The following is an 18,226-nucleotide window of genomic DNA, read 5'->3' on the forward strand; positions in this document are numbered from 1 at the left end:
GCCGGCGTGGCACTGCAAATAGGCAGCATCTAAATCGGCGCCGCGACTTGAAATAGCCGGAGCGAATGGCGCGGGACGCGGCAGCTATAGCGGGGCAGGCACTCGGGCCGATCGTCGTGCGCGGCTCTCTCCTTCGCTTGTCTCTTGCTGATTTCCGTCACGTACGCGCCTCTTTAACCGGCGGTCGGAGAGAGCGCGCGCCATCTTTAACCCGATTATTCCGACCGATTCGCCCCCCCCGCCGGCCGCTTTAACTTTCTTCCTCTCTCTCTCTCTCTCTCTCTCTTTCTCGCTCTTCGAGCTCTCCTCGCGTTCGCCTCTCGTGCTGTTTTGCTTTTCTTGCGCTCGACTTGCACGCGCGTCGCCCGAAAGTTTTTAAATTCCGGATATTGTGCTCTAGCTTTGTCGAATTTACAGGTGGCGCGCGCGCCTCATACGTTAGCCTCCGCGCGCGCTCGAAAAAAAAAGAAAATTCAATTTCCTCCTCCCTTTTTAAAAAACGCCCTGTCGGAGTAGATTGCACTCGCGAAAGCGATGCGCTTTCCGCGCGAGTGCGAGCGCGCGTAATATAGAACGAAGCTGGTGCTCGTTTTTTTGCAGCGTCGGACCCGTCTAGCATTCACTGGCGTGACAATTTGGCGCCTAACGCCAGCTTATAAACATTTATCAAGGGGGGGGGGGGGGAGCGACGAGGGGGCGCAATTCATATCTAAAATCTTCCGCGAGCCTCTTGTATCTTGTTGTTGAGTTCACGGATGGGATCGCTAAAATTATTCTTGAGTCGAAAGTAAAAGAGATTGGCGTCCCGGCGAACTTTATTTTTAGCGATACAAAAATTTTCATGGGACGGTATTTTTGAGCTTCGCGCTATCAATTTTGAAGGAGCTATTAGCCGGGTTTATAAATAAACTTCTGGAACGTCTTCCTGTTTCGCCTTTCTCCGTCGATAAAAACGAGACGCGACGAATTATCGGACGACAGTTCAATCGAGCTTCATATATCGACCTATCAGACTCGTCCTCGGTATGAAACGCGTCAGCTATAAAGCTATCCTTGCGAATGACGAGAGGGAGAAAAGTCGAAGAGCACGCTCATCGATTTGTCGGTCGGCGTCGCGTGGCGAGCCACCAGCAGATTTGTAAGCTCCTCCGGCAGCAGCCTAAGTGCTTGGAAAATGAGAGTGGCCGGGCGAGTGCGCCAAGATCGCGAAAGTTCAAAGGCCTGGCTACGAGGACTCGTAGCCGTTATGTGCGTTTCGGCTTTTGCGCGGCGAAAAACTTTTAGCCAATTCGTTGGGAGTTGCGATGGATCCGCGCGAGCATGCAAATGGTGTTTGGCTCTGCTGCGACAATTTTCGTCGTTAGATCGAGAGGACGCGACGCAGAAGGAAGAGAGGAAGTGGAGCAACTTGTTGCGCGCGATATTCGCAATGAATTGATGCAAAGTTTCGCGAAACTGAGAGTAGCATTGCCCAACGGTTTGCTCGCGTTACTCGTGCTCGCTGCGCCGTGCACCGTCTATTGTGCAGTGCACTCTTACGCGCGTGGAGTATATCGCCGCGCGCGTCAGTCGAGATCTACTAACATATAAATATATACACGTTGCATCTTGCTTTGTAGGGTCGCAGCTGGGTCATTTGAAAAGAACGGTCGATATACTGGCGGGTCGATTGAAAAATCGATGGGCGAGAATAGTTTCGTTCTCGTTGAGAGAGCTAAAAGAGCCTGTATGTGCACCCGCAATGATTCGCTTTTCGTGCCTTTCCCCAAGTATTTTTCGCTACTGATTCGGCGGCTCAAGCGCACGCGGAAGCTGACAGGTACGCGAGACGCCTCATACAACAAAGTGGCGCGTAATGCAGTGGTAGCGAGTGGATTGCGAGGTGCTGATTATTGATGTAGCTGTCGTGGCTCGAAAGATGAACCTTATCTCTTTCTTTTCGGCAAATTAATAAGAGTCCTCTTTCGCCGATGACACGGCGCAGCGGCGCGGCGGAAGGGCGTGCGATGTTATCGAGCTGGAAGGCGGCGCGTCAAAATTTTATTGCCGCGCTAAAAAGCACTCGCTCGCGCGCGAAAAAACCTTCCAGTTCCATCGTAAAAATAGCGAGTGCGACGGCAGCGCATTGGCTCGGATATATACTACCGTGGGAATTTCGAAAGAGAGAGAGCGAGAGAGGAAAAAGCGAAGAAAGGCGTCGGGAGCTTTGTCCCTTTCTTCGGTTCTCTCCAGACGAGAAAACCGACGCGCCGATAATAAATGGATACCTCGACCGGATAAAAAAAGATTGTCAAGGGTCGCTGGTGGCCCCCGAAAAAAACGACATGTGTCCTCCTCCTGCGTTCCCCGTGTCACGGGTCACGATTCTTCGCTCGAATATTAAAAAGCCCGCGAGTTTCGTGACCAGGTACTCGTAAACGCAGACGGCTTCGATGAGCGCGCGGCGACTCGGAAACGGCAGTACGTAAACACGCGGCGCGAAAATAAGCAGGCGTTATAGTCGGTCTCTCGCTATGGCGCTAAGTGCCGTTTAAGCGTCTATATTACTCTTATGAAAATTTGATCGCTGTTACGCTCGGCGACCCGCGGTAGCTAAAGAAGACATTACGGGCGCGGGAGATCGATCCGACGCGCGGACTACACCGCGCACATGCGTGGGTCTATATGTCGCGCCCCCTGCCTCCACCCGCCATCCGTGACCGCGCGCGTATCGTAAGATTTCCAGTTCGATGCCGGACCGTTCTCCCTCGTTCTTACTCGCACTGTCAGCGCGACGAACAAACCGAATCGAGTACCTTTTTGAGAGGACCGAACTCGCGACTGGGTGTACGAGGTGTGTGGCTCGACAACGGCGCCAGTGAGCGCGGTCCAAGCTCCATCGGAGTTCCCCCTTGAGATCCGAGAGGAAGGAAAGGAGCAAGGAAGCCCCCTCTCTCTTTTTCCATCGCATTACGTAGCCGAGGGCTGCAAATCGGACGCTGATCAGACTAATGCCCTTTTCCCTTGATTTGCCTCGTTTCGTTGTGCGCGTATGGATTTGAAATAGAAACCGAGCGCGTATACCTTTCCTCTTTCTCCGCAAGCCGGCAATAAATCTTTCTCTAGTGCGTTCACGCACAGCCGCTAGAGCGCCACGTACTTCGACCTCGAGCTTACGGCATTATTCATTAGTAATTCATTTTCGTCGGACGCCTGACTCACGCTGACTTGTTCTACTTGGCGCATTATGCAGGAGCATGAGTCGCAGGCCGAGAGCACAGCGAGTCGTTGCAATTAATAACGGAGAGGGCGTTATCTGGATATGACGAGGGAGCGCGCGTAAGCTTGAGTCCGATGCAGGCGTGCTACTGCCGCGCACACTTACGCAGTAGTGGCAGCAGCGAACGAGGCGAGGAGACAGTTGGCGGAACGACAGTTCGCGAATGGTCGTAACTGCATCGCGCTGCTCGTTTCTTCCGGGTCGCGGAGAAGCCGCTGAACTTTCAGCCGGGAATCTCGGACGACCTGTCGAGCCGTTTGTCCGGCTTTTACAGTACGGCAAACGCTTTGCTCTCGGTATTGCCGGCTAACGCTTTTACGAGCGCATCCCCGCGTGGATTGTCCCTTTGCACCTGACGATATCCGCGAGCAAAGCTCCTCCGCCCAGCCTATCCCCTACCTACTTGCCTCAAATCTCATCTGATGATTTTTATCGCCAGCGCGGTAGCTTCGAATAACCTCGGCGATGCTTGTCGCGCGATTTTCCTCGCCTGCGTTCGGTCGGTAATAACGCCGACAAGCACGTAATCATCAGCACTGTTGCCAGTAGCTCCGAAACGCCACGGCGGTCTTCATAATGAACCTGTCGATGTCGGACCTGATGTTCTGCTGCTTCAACCTGCCGCTGGCGACGTCGACTTTTTGGCACGGCGCCTGGCTCCACGGACCGCTGCTCTGCCGGCTGTTCCCGCTGCTCAGGTACGGCCTCGTGGCCGTCAGCCTGTTCACCGTGCTGGCCATCACCATTAACCGCTACGTCATGATCGGACACCCACGACTCTATCCCAAGTGAGTGCGCGTTCGATCGAGCACGGCCATCTCGCAGCGTTTACTTTTATTGCCCTGCAGTTCTGCCTGCGCGTGTCTGCTTGGCCGGCTCTCGCCGAGCCCGTAAAACGGTGCCGCCCAACCCCTAATCGCGCGCGAGCCGCCTGCTCTCGTAAAGCTCGCGCGCGGCTTCGGCGATCGTCGATGAAACGATAACGAGGCTTCGTGGTTGGCGCTGCAGACTGTACAAGCCGAATTATCTGATGCTGATGGTCGTGGCGACGTGGATCGGCGGCTTCGGCGCACTCGTGCCCACGTGGTTCGAGCAGTGGGGCCGCTTCGGCCTCGACCCGGCCATAGGCTCTTGCTCCATCCTGCCCGACCTGCACGGGCGCAGCCCCAAGGAATTCCTCTTCATCCTGGCCTTCCTCGCGCCCTGCATCGCGATCGTCGTCTGCTACGCTCGGATATTCTACATCGTGAGGAAGACGGCCCTGAAGAGCCGGCGCAGGGACGAGACCACGCGGGAGTTCGTACACACGGCCTTCGACGTGAGTAGCCGAGTGGGCGCGCGGCGCGCGGCGCTCGGCGGCTCGGCCGGGCGTCGTCAACCGCGCCCCGACTGCTTTCAGGGAAAGTGCTCGGCGAGGAACACGGAGGACTCGGCGATCGGCTCGATGAGCTGCCAGGCGACACACACGACGCTCAGCGAGAACGGCGGCTCACCGCTCAAGTGCGAGCAGCACGGCCTGGCGGTGCTGGGAGTGGGCGGCGCCCGCGCGCGCTCGCCCTCGCTGCGCCAGGTCTCGCTGCCCAAGGTTGTGCCCGAGCTGCGCGTCCAGGGCCTGGTCGCGCGCAGCCTCGACAGCCTGCCCCACGCCGACGTGGCCGTAGTCCACTGCGCCGCCGGCCACGGCCTGTCCGGCTCCGAGCAGATACTCGACACGCACTCGCTGCAGAAGGCCAGCGCCGACTCGAGGTTCCTCAGTCCGCCGGCCGTTTTCAGGTGCGTGTGCGCGTGCGTGTGCCGCCTCGACGCGTCGCTCCGTCCGACGAATGACCGCTGACGATCGGCAGGTACGACGAGGTCTCGGACGACTGCACGAGCTCCCGCTCGGACTCGCCGTCGGAGCGGCGTCGCGCCAGCAACGTGAGCAGCCGTCGGGGCGAGCTGACGCCGACGAGCGGCAGCCGCTCGCTGAGGCGCGAGTCGCGCTTCCGCAGCGTGCGCGGGCGCAGCTTCGAGACGGGCAAGATGACGGCCAAGGACAAGAAGCTGCTCAAGATGATCCTCGTGATTTTCTCCTCGTTCCTCGTCTGCTACCTGCCCATCACCATCACCAAGACCTTCAAGGGCGCCGTCGACTGGCGCGGACTCAACATCGCCGGCTACATACTCATCTACCTGACCACCTGCATCAACCCCGTGATCTACGTGGTCATGAGCTCGGAGTACCGCAGCGCCTACAAGAACGTGCTGCTGTGCAGGAGCGAGTCGGCCACCGGCAGTCTGGGCAACGAGCGCAAACGCCGCAGGCGCCGGACGCGTAGGAATTGAACGGCCAGCGGCCTCCGCAAGACTGACTCTCTCGCTTATCTCCTTGCCCGTCTCCTCGACGACGGTCCTTGCGAGGGAGCGCACAATGACTCCTTCTCTCCCTTGCACTGCTCCCTTGCTACGAGCGAGCGTGCCACCGTGCGATCCTCCGCAGGACCGCGGGCGTTTCATACGAGTCTGCGTCCGAAGGAGTGGCGAGGTTCGACGGAAAGAAAGATTAATGAATGCAATGTTTATTTGTACCCTCCTTTATGAACGGCTAGCCTGGCTTTTCTTAGCAATAACTTTTCTTCCGCCCACATTTTTCGTTCTCGATTGTCATCGTTGCCTTTTTTCTCGTAGAAAATCTTAATGTTACTTTTGCGGACGAAATTCCCTTTGGCATTCTAGCGTGATGCTGTTATATCGGTGTCTCCTTCGACGGAGCTGTGACGTGTACGAGATGAAACGTACGCGAGCACGAGGATGGAAGGTTTACTACGTAATTGTTTGTTTATGAACGCTTGACTCAGCTCTTGATGTACATATATAAAATCATCCTTTAGGAAATTATATACCTATCGTATGACGGAACATTTAAAATAAAATCTTCGTAAAATTAATTTCATTTGCAATTTTATTGTCTCTTATTTGATACATGTACATTGTACGATCTATACTATCTTTTTATAAGCCAGTAAATAGCTAATATTTTTTATCTCAACTACTAAAAAAATTGTTTACTTAAGATTACGTACTTGCCAGTCAAAATGTTTCTGTAAAGTGTTTTGTAACGAATCATCAAGGTACGTTTGTACAGTGTAATAAAAAGAAGTACTCTAAAGCCTCCAGTAGATTGTACAAAACTTACTACGAGCAGCCACCTCGTCAATGATGATTTCTCAGGATTTTGTTCTCACGTCTTGTTAAAGGTTTGTTCTTTGTTCTTTGGCGTAAGCTCCGTTGTTATGTTCAGCTGCTTCTCTCGTCTTAATTTGTACTGATGGTATCCGGCATAGGCACACATGCCTAATCCACCGAACATCAATATATAATTTAAGACACTGCGCAAATTATGCAAAAATATTGATAACGTGTAATGCCTCTGTTTCTAAAATGTCCATGTACTACTTTTACTTACATTGATATAATGACTGTCCTGTGACAAGCCTTAATTACTTTGATATAAGAATACGGCAAAACAGTTTGCTCGTTAAACCACGCTAAGGGTAATAAAACATCGGGAAATGACTCCATTAGCCGGTATTTTTTCAAAGGCATGATATTCAGGTTGACCTGGAAGCGCGTATTGATACGCACTGCATAACCAGTTAACGGGTCGATATCTATCATCATCATGTGCTTTTCCTCGAAAAATAAAATTACTCGTCGTAAGCCCAGCTCTCGTAGTGGATGAACAAGTGCTATTGAGAAGCAATACCTTAACTGGTTTGAGACCATCCAGCGAACGAACTAAATATGGATCAGCCTGATAAAAATGTGGACTTGATATAGCAAGAGGTACGTGTAAACATTTATATAAATCTAAAACTCCGATTGGAGGACACTGATTTGAATTCATACAGAAACATTGTTCTTCTGGCTTGTTTCGCCCGTCGACCCCTACGACCGTCGTATAACGAAGTAGTTCCAACCCTGCGAAATATCAATTGCAATGATCATCGTCTAATCCAAGAGTGCGTTTGTCAGCCTTGAACGTACCTTTGTAATGCACGGTTGAGTCGTAGGTATACTTGAAATTTCGACAAAGTACATTGTGAGTAGCAAAAAAACTTTGTTTTTTCTTTTTATTAGGTAACGGAGGGAAAATGGTGAAATCGCTACCAAGAAACGAGTCACAATGGTCTGCATTCCAAGCCGAAAAATTCTTTTTGTGGTTGCTTTCCTGGACTTTTCCAAGTTGCAGAATATTTTCGATGCCTCGCTTGATACGCAGTCGTTTGCCTGCTTTATCCGTACCATTAAACTTTTTCGACAAATTTAAATCAATGAGAAACCTATGAAGCTATAGTGGCATTAAAACTTTTACAATGCTAAAGAAAAAGTCTAAGCTTACCGGACCCCACAACGAGTTAGTGTAATTCAACTCTCCAACTTTTACTAACAAATAACTATCGTAGTTCTCGTGCAAATCGTTACACATCACTTTTCCATGGAAGTCTTCGATTCCTCGACATTCGATTAAAAATCCATCAAATAACAAAGTTCTGACCTTAGCACGTAGAAACACGCTTTGAGGATTTTTCAATAAACTGTCGATCGCTCTTGCTTGATAGATAATTCAGTGGTTAATCGTAAATATTGGATTAGGGGCATCAGGTATGCGTTTGCGTAAATTCTCTTACACGCTATAGGCATAAGGAAAGGCCTGTCTTTCAGTAAGCCGTTAGGTATACCCAGCATCGTCAGATGTGGTAACATTAGCTCGTCCGAGTCATCCAGGCCGCCACTCTTGATTGGGTTGAAGAAATAAGTATTTCTCAATGTGTATGATAGCGTATCATCTTCTTCGTGATCTTCTTGGTTTATTTTTTCTTGCCACACACTAGGTTTATTATCAACATTAATGCGTATCTTTGAATTGCTACAAATTAGCTAAATGCTCTTTTCGAGGCTGATAAAATAAAGTTTCATTCTCCAAAAATATAATGACAACGGACGACGATTATTGCAAACTTACTCGTACACAAATGGGCCAACTTCTCGGACCTTCGGTTTACCTCCTTTCTCCACTTCGGCGGTGTTGGTTATATTGAAAATGTACCAGTGCATTTCTAAGGGAAATGTTAATTTACTCCACGCCGTCCTCATTGGCCAGCCATTCTTTAAAGCTACTTTCTGATAACAACGTGGATCAAGACATTAACTCGATTGAATCCATCAATGTCATAAATAAGATAATAACTTACAACACGCTTACTTTTTTCACTTCAGATTTCAGAATCGATGGAAATATCACAGTTTGCAATAAGATATCAATTGCAAGAAAGACAATCCCGGTAATACCAACTTTATTAGGACCCGTTAACTTCATATTTTATTGTTGATTTTTCCTAAAATTCTGTATTAGGTATTCTAACATCAATTTCGAAATAAGGCAAACGGAAAACTATTTTACACGTAAAAAAGTCATAAATACACAGTTACTTCTGTCAAATCCATATCCATTTACGCATTTAAACGTATTAGTAGTATTATTTTTAATTGGTTATAAACGTATTATTGTTCATCGGGTTAATTTAGTATTCTTAGATTGTTGAAAAATTTTTTTAAAACGCCGATTGAAGTATTATACTAAATATGCCCGCGACAATAAACATGACGTGCCTTTGGGGGAAGTAACTATTAGACTGAACATAAATAACGCAGCTATATAGAAGAAAACCTCGGATAGGCGTACGCATTTCAAATGTCAATAAGCTGTCAGGGAGAATTCTTACTGCAGTACGTGACCATGACTGAACCTAAGATAATTGATCTACCACGATAATCTAAGGTAATAGTATTTCTCCAGACCAGCATAAAATTCATTTATTCATTATAACATTCATTCATTCATGTAGAGCATTGCAGTAGATATCACCGTCATCGAAAGAAATCAGCATTCCACGTATGTAATAAAATATTAATACACCATCATTTTTAAAGCGATATATAAATGTAATTACACGTATAAAAAAGCGTCTATTCTTTATGGCTTTTCCGAGTCGGAATTCTTTTTCCTTACTTCAATTACAGCACCTTTTTAAGTTCACGTAAAGACTTTTATTATGTTATTGACGTGATATTTTATATACATTATAAAGAGTATATACACCGATTGGCATTTCATTCTATGAACTAGCTTATTTTACAAATTTAATCTATATTTGGTGGCACCGTGTCAGAGCCAATTCCACTGCCTCGTAAAGCTGACCCTTTTTCATTTCCATTGTAATTGTTGTGGCTGTCAACGCTGGTAATATTTTCCACAGCGACATTAGCCTTCTGTTTGGTGTACTCGAGATATCCTGAATAGCCACACATAGCTAATCCTCCAAACATCATAAAATATTCGAAGATTCTAAAAAACAATGATATATTAAATATGACGTGTTTAATTATAAGCAAACTAGAGTTGGATAGAGATAATCTATATCAAATACTTCATCATTGTAATGGTTCTGTGAATGGATTTAATTTTTTTCATTACAATGTCCGGTAGTTCAAGTACTTCTTCACTCCACATTATTGGTAATAATGCTTCAGGAAAGTTCTGTACCAATCTGTATTTTTCCAATTTCATGAGAAATAAGCTGTATTGCATTCGTAACCTTGCATTAATAACCGCGCCGGTCAGTGGGTCAACATCAATAAATGTTTCATGTTTTTCCTTTTGCAATATTTGCAATGAAACACCGAATTAGTCAATCAAAAGAACTTTCTTCGTAGATCTAAGCGAAAACAATAGTTAGACATACCTTGATCGGCTTTACTCCTCTAACTGAATTGGCATAATATGGATCAGCTAAATAAAAATGTGGATTTGAAAGTATAAGTGGCGTATTAAGGCATCTGAATAATTCAAAAACACCATTCTTTAAACATCGATCCGGGGCTATGCAAAAACACTGATCTCGTTGATTGGTTTCCATGTCAGTTCCCATTGTTGTTGTAAATCTCAAAAGCTTCATTCCTGTAGTTATATAAAATTTTTATAAATTACATTAACTATTATGAAAACGAGCGCATTTTATAACATTGAACCTGAAAATTTGATTTTTGACTCGTAATGATAGAGTAATCTTCGGCACATGTAAGCACTAGTAACGTATAGCTCAACTGATTCTTTCTCACTGAGAAAAGGACGAAACATTGTACCATCAGTGCCAGAAAATGCATCGCAGTATTCATTTTTCCACGTAGACAAATTCTTCTTCCCGTTGAACTCGACAAGCTCGCCAATCTTTGACATATTTGTCATTCCTCGATGAATGCGAGATTTCCCCAACTCAGTATCTGTGGCATTTAGCTTTTGAGGCGGTAACAAATTATTTCATGTATTATTTTCTATACAAGAGCAACATTCTTTTTACCGACTATTTAGTTACCGTTCCCCATACGGATGTGGTATAAAAATTTTCATCTTTTTTCATCAAACGATACTCTTGCCAGCTTTCTTTTACATCGCTGCAGAACGCATTACCAAAGAAATCTTCGGGCTCTCGACAATCAATTTCAAAACCGTCAAACAACAGTGTTTTAACTTTTTCTTTAACAAATACACTTTCAGGATTTCGCAGTACACTATCGATTGCTTTGGCTTAAAAATACATCAAGTTTAAAAACTCACTTATCTTGAACATAGTTCCTCATCCACGCATAAAATTACTTACACGCGACTGATAGAAAAACGGCTTTGTCTTTCATTACTCCATTAGATGTTCCCAACGATAGTAAATGAGGAATCGTCAGTTCGTCATCATCAGAGAGGCCTTTACTTTTTTCAGAGTTGAAATAAAAAGTTTTCTTGGTCGCATATGATAACGTATCATCTTCTTCGTGATCCATTTGCTGTGTTTTCTCTTGCCAAACACTGAATAATCATACAATGGTATTATAATAACAATGTCAGCAAAATACATTTTCAAGTGACTATCGATAATAATTAGACAATACTCGTATACGAAAGGTCCGACTTCGCGAACTATAGGCTTTTCTCCATTGGCTATTTCTTTTGGATTCGTCACATTGAAGATATAAGCGCGACATTCGAACGATGAAGGTAACTTACTCCATGCTTTTCTCATTGGCCAACCACTTTTCAATATAATTTTCTGTAAATCGTTAAATTCTCGTCATTTTTAATTCATACATGCAATTAGATTAAATTTGTGCTGTCGATAGAACATTACTTTTTTTATTTGTACGTTACGAACACGTGTAAAAATTACAGTATGGTGAATAATGCTAAAAATAAACAAGAACAAGCCAGCAATTCCAAATACTTTAACTCGGTCCAATGCCATTTTTTTTATCGCTGCTTACTGTCACTGATCACTTTAAGCTGAATAATTTAGTCTTGATTATCTAATGGTGTGTCGTTACGAAGTTGTTGTTGTTCAAGAAGTAAAGTCATTATATTTTTTCTTAGGCTAAAGTCAACTTAGAATCTCGGATAGACCAAACCAAATTAGTCCAGTGGATTTTTCTCTGTTTATATTAGAGATTATAAGTCAGTGTTTATTTACACGCAATATTTCCATAGAATTTATTGATTAATTTATTTTACAACATAACACTGTAAAATATTTTATTACAGGATATTTAAGATATTCAACAAGATAACATTTTTTTATTGTTTTTTTAATATTTTAAAGGTGAACATTAGAGAATTTTATGTGCCACTTTGAACGTTTAAAAAAAGACTAGGCAGTTATAACGTCGCTTCGATCGACTAGAACCTCGTGAATAAGTAGATGTACATACGTAAGAAAGAACTTTTAATTATATACATCACGCACGCTTAGAGTAAAATTGCAATTGTCATTTCTTAAATTCAAATTTCTAAACTAACGATCGATTAATTATGATAATCTAATGTAACTAATCACGAGTATTCAAATTCAGCTTTATTATATACTAGTGACTTACTTTGATGATTGACTTCTTTATTTGCAAATACTTTTGTATTACCTATATACTATTTTACAATATATTGCTCGCTGGCTATATATAATAAGTATAAAAATGAGAACTTGAGTTATAACGCTCGATGTCTTGCCAAATCTTAGTGTGGTATAAAAATTAATCATATAATTTTAAAAAATTACAACCCCTGAAAATTATAGGACAAACCCAGTCGAAAATAAGATGAAAATAAGAAATAAATTTTCTTTTATAAATTGCTTTATTGAAAATTTCAGGAAAATTACCATAAATTTAGATGTACATGTAGCGTGTATATCTATTTACTAAGTTTAATTCTTTCAAACAATTGTTGGCTAATTAGAATTCAAAAAATATACGCATTTACTTCTAAATTTGAGTAGTAAAAAATATCTATAGTTATTTGGTAATACATTGTAACGTATTTATTAATTTATTGTTAATCTGAATATAGAATAATTGAGAAATAGTAACTTTAAAATTGTGGTGAAAAGTTCCTATCATCATTGAAATTAAACTAAATAGAATGAGCATTTTGCTATAATCAATCATTGATAAATAATATATGAAATTCACCCTATTCAACAACGCTACTGTAGTGGACAATTATGTAATTTAATTGATATCAGGTGGTACTGCTGCTGATTGCGTAGGGGCCTTTGCAAACATTGGCTTTTGGGTGTTACTGCTGCGTTCTTGGCTTTGAGGCGGTGGAACTACGTTTACTGGATTCTGCTTGTTGGCACGTCTAAATTTGTATTCATAATTGCCAGCAACTCCACATATTACAAAGCCGCTCAAGATAATTACATACATAATTATTCTAAGAAGAAAAAATGTTGAATTATCAATAGTGAAAGAAATAGCATCATTTAATTTAACTGAATGACTTTTTCAATTAGTTACATGGAATTAGAAATTTTCTGCTGAAAACGAAAAATTATTTAGGTAGCAATGATTTTAATGACACTTACTGTGATAACATAAGCGAGTTGTATCGATCTTTTATTTTTTTTATAAGGAAATGTGGTAAAATGATGATTTCGTCAACCCACACCATAGGTAACATTGCAGTAGGAAAATTTTTCATCAATTTAAATTTTTTAAGACTTAATAATTCCATATTGAATTGAATTCGCATATGAGAACGTACTATTATTCCAGTTAAAGGATCCACATCAATAAACATCATATGCTTTTCCTTTTGAGAAGATGTATAGGGAAATAATAGATGTTATTGAAAAATTCATTTAATATTGCATGGAAATACGTTTTATCAACCTTATCCGGATTAACGCCGTCCACAGCATCAACGTAACTCTGATCGGCTAAGTAAAAATGAGGATGCGAACCAACCCAAGGTACATAAGTGCACCGAATTAAATCTAACAATCCTGGTTTCTCTATACAGCTTTCAGGTTGTGTACAGAAACATACTTCTTCAGGATGATTGTCAACATCGGTCCCAAAATTTGTTGTATACCGGAGTAGCGAAAGCCCTAAATATCGATTTTTTTCATATAATGCTTACTAAAATATGAATAAGAAAAATAAAATGTCACATCAAAAACATACCATCATATTGAACAGTAGAATCGTAATAATAAACGAGACTACGGCAAATAACTGTATTCACGATGTTTATATCATCCTTGCCTTTTCTATTTAAAAATGGTCGGACAACGGTACCATCAGTCCCGTGAAATACATTGCAATAACTATCGTTATTCCAAGTAGCAAAGTCTTGTTCTTCTTCATACTCGATGACTTCGCCGATTTTTTTAAGATTTTTTGATCCACGATTAATACGGAGCTTTCTTTCTCTCTCAAATGTACCATTAAACTGCAAGCACATTAGGAAAATAAAATTTTCAGCTTATATTAGTCTTCACTTATCTAGTTATTTCTCATTTCAAATGCTTACGTGACCCCAAATTGACGTATAATAGGTATGATCCTCATCTCTTAGGCTATACTTTAGGTGAAATTCATAAAACTGATTACATACAACTTTACCGAAGTAATTTGTAATATCTTTACAGGGCATCGCTAATCCGTCGAACAAAAAGGTCTTGACTGGTCTTTTTACAAATATACTGTCTGGATTGTTATAGATTATATCAATCGCTTTAGCTTTAAAATAAAAAAAATGCAGTTATATATCGACCATATAGATAGCATATACTATCTAGAAGCATTTCAAATGAATGTTTATTCGTGACGTTAAAATTATTTTCTTACATCCTGCAAATACAAAGGCGGGATTGTACCGATTGAATCCACTTCCCGCACTGATTCTAAGATATTCTGGAAGAATAACTTCATCGTTTTCATCAGAAAGCCCATGACTTTTTATTCGATTAAATTGATGTATTCTTCTGAGTGAATAAGAGAGGCTATCATCTTCTTCGTAATCCTTTTGATTCACTTTTTCCTGCCAAACACTATCAAACATCAAAGTGCAAAAACATATATGAAAAGTATACATAATATATATAAATTTTTACATCCGATTTTTCCGAAATTGCTATTAGTAAAAATATAAATGTACAAAAAGCTTTAACGAAATTTAATAGACATGCCAACAAAACTAGTAATAGTCTCTGTTATTATCACCGTTATAGTTTGAGCTACATTTAGCCCTTCAAATGAATAATATATGCTATAAATATTATAATTAACTTACTCATAAACGTAAGGTCCTAACTCTTTAACAGTTGGCTTTGCTCCTTTTTCTATTTCTTTATAATTGGTGGTATTGAATACATAAAAATGTGTTTCATAAGAAAACGGAAATTTAGTCCATATTTTTCTCATAGGCCAACCTTCTTTTAATGCAACTTCCTAATTTGTCATTTGTCGTTGTGAAAAAATTCGATAAACTCAGATATCAAGTACGGATTAAGTTATTTTTGTAAAATAAAAGAACGAATACCTTTTTTATTCGCGTCTTTAAATTTATGGGAAGTATGATAAACTGACATAAAATGCCAAAGACGAACAAAATTAAGCCTACTGCGCCTGCTACTCGGTGAATTAAAATGCGTTTCTCCAATTTCATTATAATTAATATAAAATCTCGTTAGTTGTCTTATATGTGTCGAAAACGACTGTTATTTTCATGCAATAAGTATAATCGAACCTTTCTTCTTGATTAGTATATTTGGAACACGTTTTATCAATAAATTGAAAACAATAATAATCATTAATCTACCGTGGAATTGTGAAATTAGTTCAATTAATATACGTATATGTAATTGGAGAATTTGCCCTACTTGAAGAGCGGCTTCACTTGCTTAACGCTACGAAGAAAACGGAAAACTAAGGAAGTTCAATATATGTCGAATAACAATAATACGAGAATTCTATAGCGTATACGTTTAAAAAAGTGAAGAAAGTTGCTACATCGAGGCGTAAAACTACTTAATTATTCTATTGATTTGATGCACATATAGTTAGATACTAGTAAGCGAATCGAATCGTTATTGCTGCTCAACGAATAACACAAGTATTCGTGTAGACATTTTACGTTTCAGTATTTGGCAAGAAATTATTCTGTAGCATTAAAGAAAGTGAATTGAAAAGATAATATTTCCTTGAAATCATATTTTATAGCCATCTAATGAATTGTAAAATCCTCAATAATATTCAATTATTATCTCTTTAAAAAAACGAATGAAAAATTTGCCATCGATATTTTATAGTATACCTGAATCAAGTACGGATATCATTACAATGCACTTAGTTAAAATTTATTTAATCGAGTGCAGCGGAATTGATTCTTTTCGGTTGACTACAATTGGCAAACCTATCGCAATTTTTAGTTGGTTGCAGAGTTAGCTTTTAATTTACGTTATTATGATTACTAAAATCTGCCACTTTCACCAATTGGTAATGTTTGTAGCTCGCATAAATGCACAATCCAAGGCCAATGAACATTAAAATATATTGGAACACTCTGTATAATGAAACATAAACATTATAAAAGAGTTCTGTTCATAAGCAAATAGTTAGGTCTGTACACGTACCGCCCTAAAAAGAGCATTCTATAGCCAAATTTGATTTTTCCAATATAATAGTCTGGCAAAATGAAAACTCGCTCAAACCACATAAGCGGCAACAGGGCTTCAGGAAAATTAGCCATCAGCTTGATTTTATCGACTTTCTGAATAAATAAATTGAGTTGTGCTCTGACGTAAGCCTGGTACGGAGCACCAGCGAATGTATCCAAGTCAACCGTTATCAAATGCCTTTCCTACAACGCGAACGTTAAAATTAGAAAGGAATTTAGGGACCGCATAGGTTAGAAATGTCCTTGCTTTATTTGGAGTGAGACCGTCGACCATGCTCGAGTAATACGGATCCAGGTGATAAAAATGAGGATTCGTTACAAACAGTGGCACTCCAAGGCACTTGTACAAATTCAATGGGGCTTTCTTTGAGCACGCTTCTTGCCCGAAGCAGTAGCATTTCTCCCGAGGATCATTCCCGTCCACATTCAAGTCACCGGTATAGCGTAGTAATGTTACACCTGTCATTATATTCGAAAGTTTTGAAGAATTAATTATAGTTACTACCAATAATCGTGAAATATCTTTGTCGACGCAGGTGTACATACCGGAATGCTTGACTTTTATTGAATCGTAACGACAACTAATACTACGGCAAATGTCTGCGTTGAACACCACTAGGTCGTCCTTGCCTTTTTTGTCGAAATACGGATGAAAAATAGTACCGTCAGTCCCATTGAAAGAGTCGCAATAATTATCATTCCAAACCGACATATTTGGCTTATCATTGTACTCGATAACTCTGCCAAGGTCCATGATACTTTTTAAGCCTCGACGCACGCGAATTCTTGCCTTAGAGTCGGTGCTATTCGCCTATTTTTAGTTTAACAACAAATGACTCTTGACAAACAGTGCAATTGAGGATGGTTAAACAAGATTCATCGAAATTACACGTTGTAGCTTACCGATCCCCACAACGACAGTGAAAATAGATTTTCTCCGATTTTCTTCAAACGGAATTCTTCATACTTCTCGTTTATTTCTTTACAAAGCGCTGAGCCTGGGGTGTCACTGACATTGCAATCAATCATCATCCCATCGAATAATATGTCTCTAACCTTGGCTTTAATAAACATGCTATTTGGTTTTCGAAAAATGCTGTTCATAGCTTTATCTTTGCAAATGTCGTATTTATAAAATAAAATGATAAAGACACATTTATATTAAGACGATAAAATATCATACTTATGAAAGGTATAGCGGAAGGCTTTTGTATAAGCAATGTGTTTATAACGATCAACATAAAGTAGTTGACAACCACGATTTCTTCATCTCCGGTCAATCCGTTGCTTCTTGCAAGATTTAGTAAGTAGGTATTTTTCAATGTATAAGATACAGAATCGTCAGTTTCGTAATCTATTAGATTCGTTTTTTCGTGCCATTCACTTGAAAACATGTATTTCGGTAAGGTTAATCAATATTTCAGATCTTATTACTCTCGTTTATTTTAGGAACATTGTCAGACGCTTCTACTGATCAATGATATTGCATCTGACTGGGATATTTTTACTTACTCATAGCTGAAGGGTCCGACTTCCCGTAAAATTGGCTTCTCTCCTTTATCGATTTCATCAGGGTTTGTCACATTAAAAAAATAAAAATTGAAATGGAGAGGAAACGGAAGCTTAGTCCATAAATCTCTCATCCGCCAGCCCTTTTTCAATGCAACTTGCTGACACATACAATCGTGTTTTAATTTGTATAAAAACATTAATCGCTCGATTGTGTAATCATTGTACGTACTCGCTTCACAGAATAACGTACTATTGCCGGAAAAATAGTGGATATGATTAGTATGCTAACAAAGAAAATACCAAGACCGGCATAGCCGATTTTATGAACTTGATTTAATTGCATTCTATAGCGACCATCGAGTATTAGATTTATACATAAGACGTCCGTAGTAAATCTATCGAATAAAAAC

General features: G+C 41.3%; 4 protein-coding genes across 12 annotated transcripts in view; 1 reads left to right on the forward strand and 3 right to left on the reverse strand.

Moving 5' to 3' along the window:
• LOC131665154 (G-protein coupled receptor moody) overlaps positions 1–5,584 on the forward strand; it is a 25,460-nt gene extending 19,876 nt beyond the window's left edge. For 3 of the 7 annotated variants that reach the window (XM_058936837.1, XM_058936838.1, XM_058936839.1), the window contains 4 exons: positions 3,809–4,047; positions 4,268–4,577; positions 4,659–5,032; positions 5,104–5,584. In XM_058936837.1, coding sequence (XP_058792820.1) covers positions 3,809–4,047; positions 4,268–4,577; positions 4,659–5,032; positions 5,104–5,584 — 1,404 coding nt within the window. Of the gene's footprint in view, positions 1–3,318; positions 3,556–3,808; positions 4,048–4,267; positions 5,033–5,103 lie in introns of those variants that run through there. The other 4 variants (XM_058936834.1, XM_058936835.1, XM_058936836.1 and 1 more) reach the window with 2 other exon arrangements.
• Positions 1–8,865, reverse strand: part of LOC131665158 (sensory neuron membrane protein 1-like) — a 13,334-nt gene extending 4,469 nt beyond the window's left edge. Inside the window, exons 1-9 of one of the 3 annotated variants that reach the window (XM_058936847.1) lie at positions 8,724–8,825; positions 8,505–8,645; positions 8,265–8,422; positions 7,930–8,129; positions 7,641–7,852; positions 7,286–7,550; positions 7,005–7,219; positions 6,705–6,931; positions 6,474–6,627 (exon numbers count right to left, since the gene is read on the reverse strand). In XM_058936847.1, the coding sequence (XP_058792830.1) occupies positions 6,480–6,627; positions 6,705–6,931; positions 7,005–7,219; positions 7,286–7,550; positions 7,641–7,852; positions 7,930–8,129; positions 8,265–8,422; positions 8,505–8,618 (1,539 nt within the window). In that variant the 5' untranslated portion in view covers positions 8,619–8,645; positions 8,724–8,825 and the 3' untranslated portion in view covers positions 6,474–6,479. Of the gene's footprint in view, positions 1–6,434; positions 6,628–6,704; positions 6,932–7,004; positions 7,220–7,285; positions 7,551–7,640; positions 7,853–7,929; positions 8,130–8,264; positions 8,423–8,504 lie in introns of those variants that run through there. The other 2 variants (XM_058936848.1, XM_058936849.1) reach the window with 2 other exon arrangements.
• A 577-nt stretch (positions 8,866–9,442) lies between these two features.
• LOC131665059 (sensory neuron membrane protein 1-like) lies at positions 9,443–11,592 on the reverse strand. The gene is made up of 8 exons (XM_058936657.1): positions 11,518–11,592; positions 11,243–11,400; positions 10,960–11,159; positions 10,675–10,886; positions 10,331–10,595; positions 10,045–10,259; positions 9,730–9,956; positions 9,443–9,647 (listed from the first exon to the last, which is right to left on the reverse strand). Exons 1-8 carry the CDS (start codon positions 11,590–11,592, stop codon positions 9,443–9,445), a joined length of 1,557 nt encoding a protein of 518 aa, XP_058792640.1.
• Positions 11,593–12,547: 955 nt separating this feature from the next.
• LOC131665060 (sensory neuron membrane protein 1-like) lies at positions 12,548–18,200 on the reverse strand. The gene is made up of 15 exons (XM_058936658.1): positions 17,817–18,200; positions 17,488–17,687; positions 17,208–17,416; positions 16,851–17,115; positions 16,552–16,763; positions 16,261–16,487; positions 16,085–16,190; positions 15,168–15,281; positions 14,919–15,076; positions 14,474–14,676; positions 14,157–14,365; positions 13,808–14,075; positions 13,514–13,731; positions 13,207–13,433; positions 12,548–13,055 (listed from the first exon to the last, which is right to left on the reverse strand). Exons 1-15 carry the CDS (start codon positions 18,011–18,013, stop codon positions 12,848–12,850), a joined length of 3,021 nt encoding a protein of 1,006 aa, XP_058792641.1. The 5' UTR covers positions 18,014–18,200; the 3' UTR covers positions 12,548–12,847.
• Positions 18,201–18,226: the final 26 nt, after the last annotated feature.

This window comes from Phymastichus coffea, unplaced genomic scaffold, assembly GCF_024137745.1.
Source record: "Phymastichus coffea isolate CEN01 unplaced genomic scaffold, Cenicafe_Pcof_1.1 PCOF00047, whole genome shotgun sequence".
Taxonomy (NCBI): domain Eukaryota; kingdom Metazoa; phylum Arthropoda; class Insecta; order Hymenoptera; family Eulophidae; genus Phymastichus; species Phymastichus coffea.